The 4,408-nt window shown below is 46.4% G+C and overlaps 1 protein-coding gene across 1 annotated transcript; it reads right to left on the minus strand.

Annotated features, from left to right (window-relative positions):
• Positions 1-277: 277 nt before the first annotated feature.
• On the minus strand, positions 278-3,769 carry LOC147431821 (ATP-dependent zinc metalloprotease FTSH 2, chloroplastic-like). Its single transcript, XM_086494292.1, has 4 exons — positions 2,511-3,769; positions 1,681-1,994; positions 1,350-1,590; positions 278-764 (listed from the first exon to the last, which is right to left on the minus strand). Exons 1-4 carry the CDS (start codon positions 3,693-3,695, stop codon positions 423-425), a joined length of 2,082 nt encoding a protein of 693 aa, XP_086350418.1. The 5' UTR covers positions 3,696-3,769; the 3' UTR covers positions 278-422.
• Positions 3,770-4,408: the final 639 nt, after the last annotated feature.

Consider the following 4,408-nt stretch of genomic DNA (forward strand, 5'->3'; position numbering starts at 1 on the left):
TGGGTGACCCCCTTTAGAGATGATCACCACCTTAAAATGGATGCATAGACAACTTGAACCACATATAGGCTAAAATAGTCCTCCGATTCATTAGGGTGAAGCTCTCATCACTCCATAGCACCCACCTCAACATGCAATGTGACTTGTAACCTACTCGAGTACCGCACCATACCTCAAGGCTCATGCACTGGCAGCAACAGTTGTATCCAACACTTAAAAACCCCCTAAGTTAGGAATAATGGTGCAATGCGCCACAAACAACCAATAACATAAGATGTACAGGTAGCTTTACTACAAAGCTTCCCACTTCATCACAAGTACTTAGAATATTACAGTGCATATGCTGACAAAAAAATTACATCCAATCCACGTAATGATCTTCACAATGGACAAGAAATGTACAAGGGCATCTCACATCTCATTTAAGCTGCGACAGGCTGTGGTGCAGATGAAGGCACTCTATTCTGGGCAGGAATTTCAGTGAACTCCGAGAGAATGGCTCTGAACTCATCCCCACTCATTGTCTCCTTCTCTAACAAAACCTCCACAATTTTGTCCATGGCAACTCGGTTGTTGCGAATGTGAGCCAACGCTGTCTCATATGCTTTGTCGGAGATGGCCTTGACTGCCCGATCAATATCCTCGGCCAGCTTCTCTGACATCGAGTTTCTTGCCATCATTCGCATGATAACATCACCACCTTGAACAGAAGGGTCCATCAGAGCCCATGGCCCGATCTCCGACATTCCAAATACAGTAACCATCTGAAGTACCATGCAAGTTTATTAGTTACAACTGAACTCACTCATCAATAATGGCACAAAGACAGCATCTGTATGCACATGCAACAAAGAATGCATGTGATTAAGGAAAGCAACAGGGATCATATAAAGACTTAGTATGCCACAGCCTGAGAGGTGATTGAAGATTCAGGCCAAGGAGCTGGCATGTGAACAAAACATAAGTCCAAGAAAAATTGGCAAACCAATTGGGAGACCAATAGCATGTCAACACAGAGCTGTGTTCGAGTCCAATGAGAAACACATATTTGAAAGAATGGCCTTGCACTATTCCTCTTCCGTACTCACTACCTCACAATCACTGGCAAAAGTATCTGCTAGGCAGCTACATGATTTCTCTCAGGTCCACCGCCATGCTCACTGCACAGAGGTCTATGCCCTTGGACGTATTTTTGTGACATCCCCCCTTACCACACATACGCTGTATACAACTGTTTGAGACGAGACCAGACGAGAAAATCACACCTCTCAGGTGTGCACACTGAAAGAGAGGCACAAGTTCATGCACAAAAATAAACAAAGAAACTTAAGCAGTAGAGTCAGACTAACCTGTTTAGCCATAGAAGAAACCTGTTGCAAATCACTGGCTGCACCAGTGGTCACCTCTGGCTCACCGAAAATGATCTCCTCTGCTGCTCGCCCCCCAAGTGCACCAACAACGCGGGCAAAAATTTGTTGTTTTGATATGAGGGATGGGTCTTCACCAGGTATGAACCATGTGAGACCCCGGGCCTGACCCCTTGGGATGAGAGTCACCTTCTGTACTGGATCATGCCCTGGAGTTAAGGTTCTACAAAATATAGACAATGCACTCTATTCTTCAGCCTCAAGCAATGGAAGACTTAAATGCAAGGTATTAACCTATCAAACAGTTACATACCCACATATTGCATGTCCAACTTCATGATAGGCTACAAGGCTTTTTGCTTTCCCATCTGTCATCACGGTTCCCTCCATGCCTGCTACAATTCTATCAATGGAATCATCAATTTCCTTCGCAGAAATAGCTGCCTTGCCTCTCCTTCCGGCCAGTATTGCCGCCTCATTCAGAAGGTTTGCAAGATCCGCACCACTGAAACCAGGAGTTCTCATTGCAATGACCTCCAGAGACACATCAGTGTCAAACTTCTTGTTCCCCCCGTGCACTTTCAAAATCTCAGTCCGGCCCCTAACATCGGGCACATTCACCATCACCTGCCAAGCAGCAGAAATTACCAACTCAGGCAGACACTTCATCAAAACTACTCACTTAGTTGCTGAGAGTGAACCACATCACAATGTGCACAACATAATGAGATCCCCCATAGCCAGCCTCCTTGGATTGGTCTTCCAATGCAAAAGAACAAGCTCCAAAGAGTAATATAATCCTCGTCGGAGTTATCAGCAACAGTTAACATTGTTCTATGTGATCAACACAGCTTTCCAGTAGTAAAACCACAGCCTTTCAGTTCAACCAGATGTTCATTTACATGCAAACATGGACTACAACACATCTAAACATAATTCTCACACCAATAAGGCCCACTCTTTCGAGACACGCTAGCACAGGCACATGGTCGCCTGGACATTCTCACATGAAGATTAGCAAGTGTCTTGAAAAACAGAAGCAAAAAACTCAATGGTTGATCGGCATCAACATTAAGATCAAACATTAACACTGATTTAGTAAACCACGAACAAGAGAACAGTTTGATGCTGACATGAATTTACCTGTCGATCAAAGCGCCCTGGCCTGAGCAATGCGGCATCAAGAATATCAGCCCTGTTTGTAGCCGCAATGACTATGATACCTGTATTTCCTTCAAACCCATCCATCTCTGTCAGGAGCTGGTTCAAAGTCTGCTCTCTTTCATCATTGCCCCCACCAATGCCAGTACCCCTTTGTCTACCCACAGCATCAATTTCATCCACAAACACAATGCAAGGAGCATTTTCCTTGGCTTTCTTAAAAAGATCACGTACCCGTGATGCTCCCACTCCCACAAACATCTCCACAAATTCTGACCCTGATATCGAGAAAAAGGGAACACCTGCTTCTCCAGCAATAGCCTTGGCCAGTAAGGTTTTACCAGTACCAGGGGGGCCAACAAGGAGAACTCCTTTGGGTATGCGAGCACCCACTGCGGTGAAGCGTTCGGGCCTTTTGAGGAACTCGACCACTTCCATGAAGTCTTGCTTAGCTTCATCGACACCAGCAACATCATCAAACGTAACCCCAGTGTTGGGTTCCATCTGGAACTTGGCTTTCGACTGCCCGAAAGCAAGGGGGTTTCCTGGACCCCCAGGGCCACCAAGACCCCCTTGTGATCTCCTGGACAGCAAAAAGAGACCTCCCACAAGGATCAAAGGAAATGCAAGGTTACTTATCAGATTGAGGAGGACACTGCCAGAGTCCTCCTGCGCACTGTGAGCAGCAAAATCAATGTTTTTCTCTCTAAACTTCTGGAGAAGCTCTTGGCTGAGACCTGGCAGCTGCACACGGACTCGCTGCACACGGTTTCCAAGCTCTGGCGACACTGCCTCAACGATTGCAATGGTGCCATTCTCAAATAAATCCACCTTCTTCACACGATCCTTGTCAAGATATTCTAGAAAACGTGAGTAGGACATGCGAGACGAAGCCACTCCTTGCTGCTGATCATCTTCTGCACGAGCCCTGCCCGCTACAGGACTTGCGGCAGTAGCGGCAAGGAGAACATTGCGCAAGAAATTACGCTTTTGAGGAGAGGGCGCAGAGTCTTCCAAAGACGAAGAAGCCCGCACAGAGAGCTTGGATCGTCTTGCTATGGCGAGTTGGGGGAGAGACTTCAGCTGCTGTCCTACAATCTCGCTAGTTAGCGAAGGAGAAGCAATGGTCATACCTGCTGAAGCTGCCGTTGCTGTTGCTATGGCCATATCTGCGAGGAGGAAGGTCAGAATGGACCTATCTTATGTGATGACCAACGAACTCTACAAGCCTCGATACACAAACGCACACGTAAGCCTGCCTTTCTGTCCCTTGCTTGCTGATGAATCACACTTTGTGAGAGCTTCTTCAAATCCTACGTGGCAACTGCTGAATCGCTCACATTTCAGGGTAAGGCTTGGCCACGTCACTAGTTAGTATCAAGAGGCCACGCAATCAAGCTTTAGAGGAGTGGACGTCACTTCTTGATAATTGATGATTGAAGGATGCCTCCTCTCTTTCAGGGCCCAAAGAAATTACAATCACATGGTTAGGTCTTTCATAATGTCCCCCTAGTTTAAGAGTTAATAGTTTGGAGGTTTTGCTAGTCAGCAAAGTGAAGGAAGAGCTTGATAGTGCAGTGATGCCAATCTGTGACTCGGACTTTGACTGCAATGCCTGGAAATGGCCCGGAAGCAGCCTCTTATGGAAACCCTATTCTAAAGGCATTTACCATACAATGATGCTAAAGAAGAATTGGCCTAGCCCCCTTAACAAGATATGGAAAAAACAATGGTCGGAGGAAAGGTGGGAGCAAGTAATGGAAAACATCTGGGCGCCAAAGGTTCCGCATCACATGAAGGCATTTCTATGGAAAGTAATTAGGGGTGCTCTTATGCGACAGGGGTGAAGATTCAGGAGAGAGGGATTGGGACAGATCGAT

Source organism: Adiantum capillus-veneris, chromosome 21 (assembly GCF_014529385.1).
Source record: "Adiantum capillus-veneris isolate H3 chromosome 21, ASM1452938v2, whole genome shotgun sequence".
NCBI lineage: Eukaryota > Viridiplantae > Streptophyta > Polypodiopsida > Polypodiales > Pteridaceae > Adiantum > Adiantum capillus-veneris.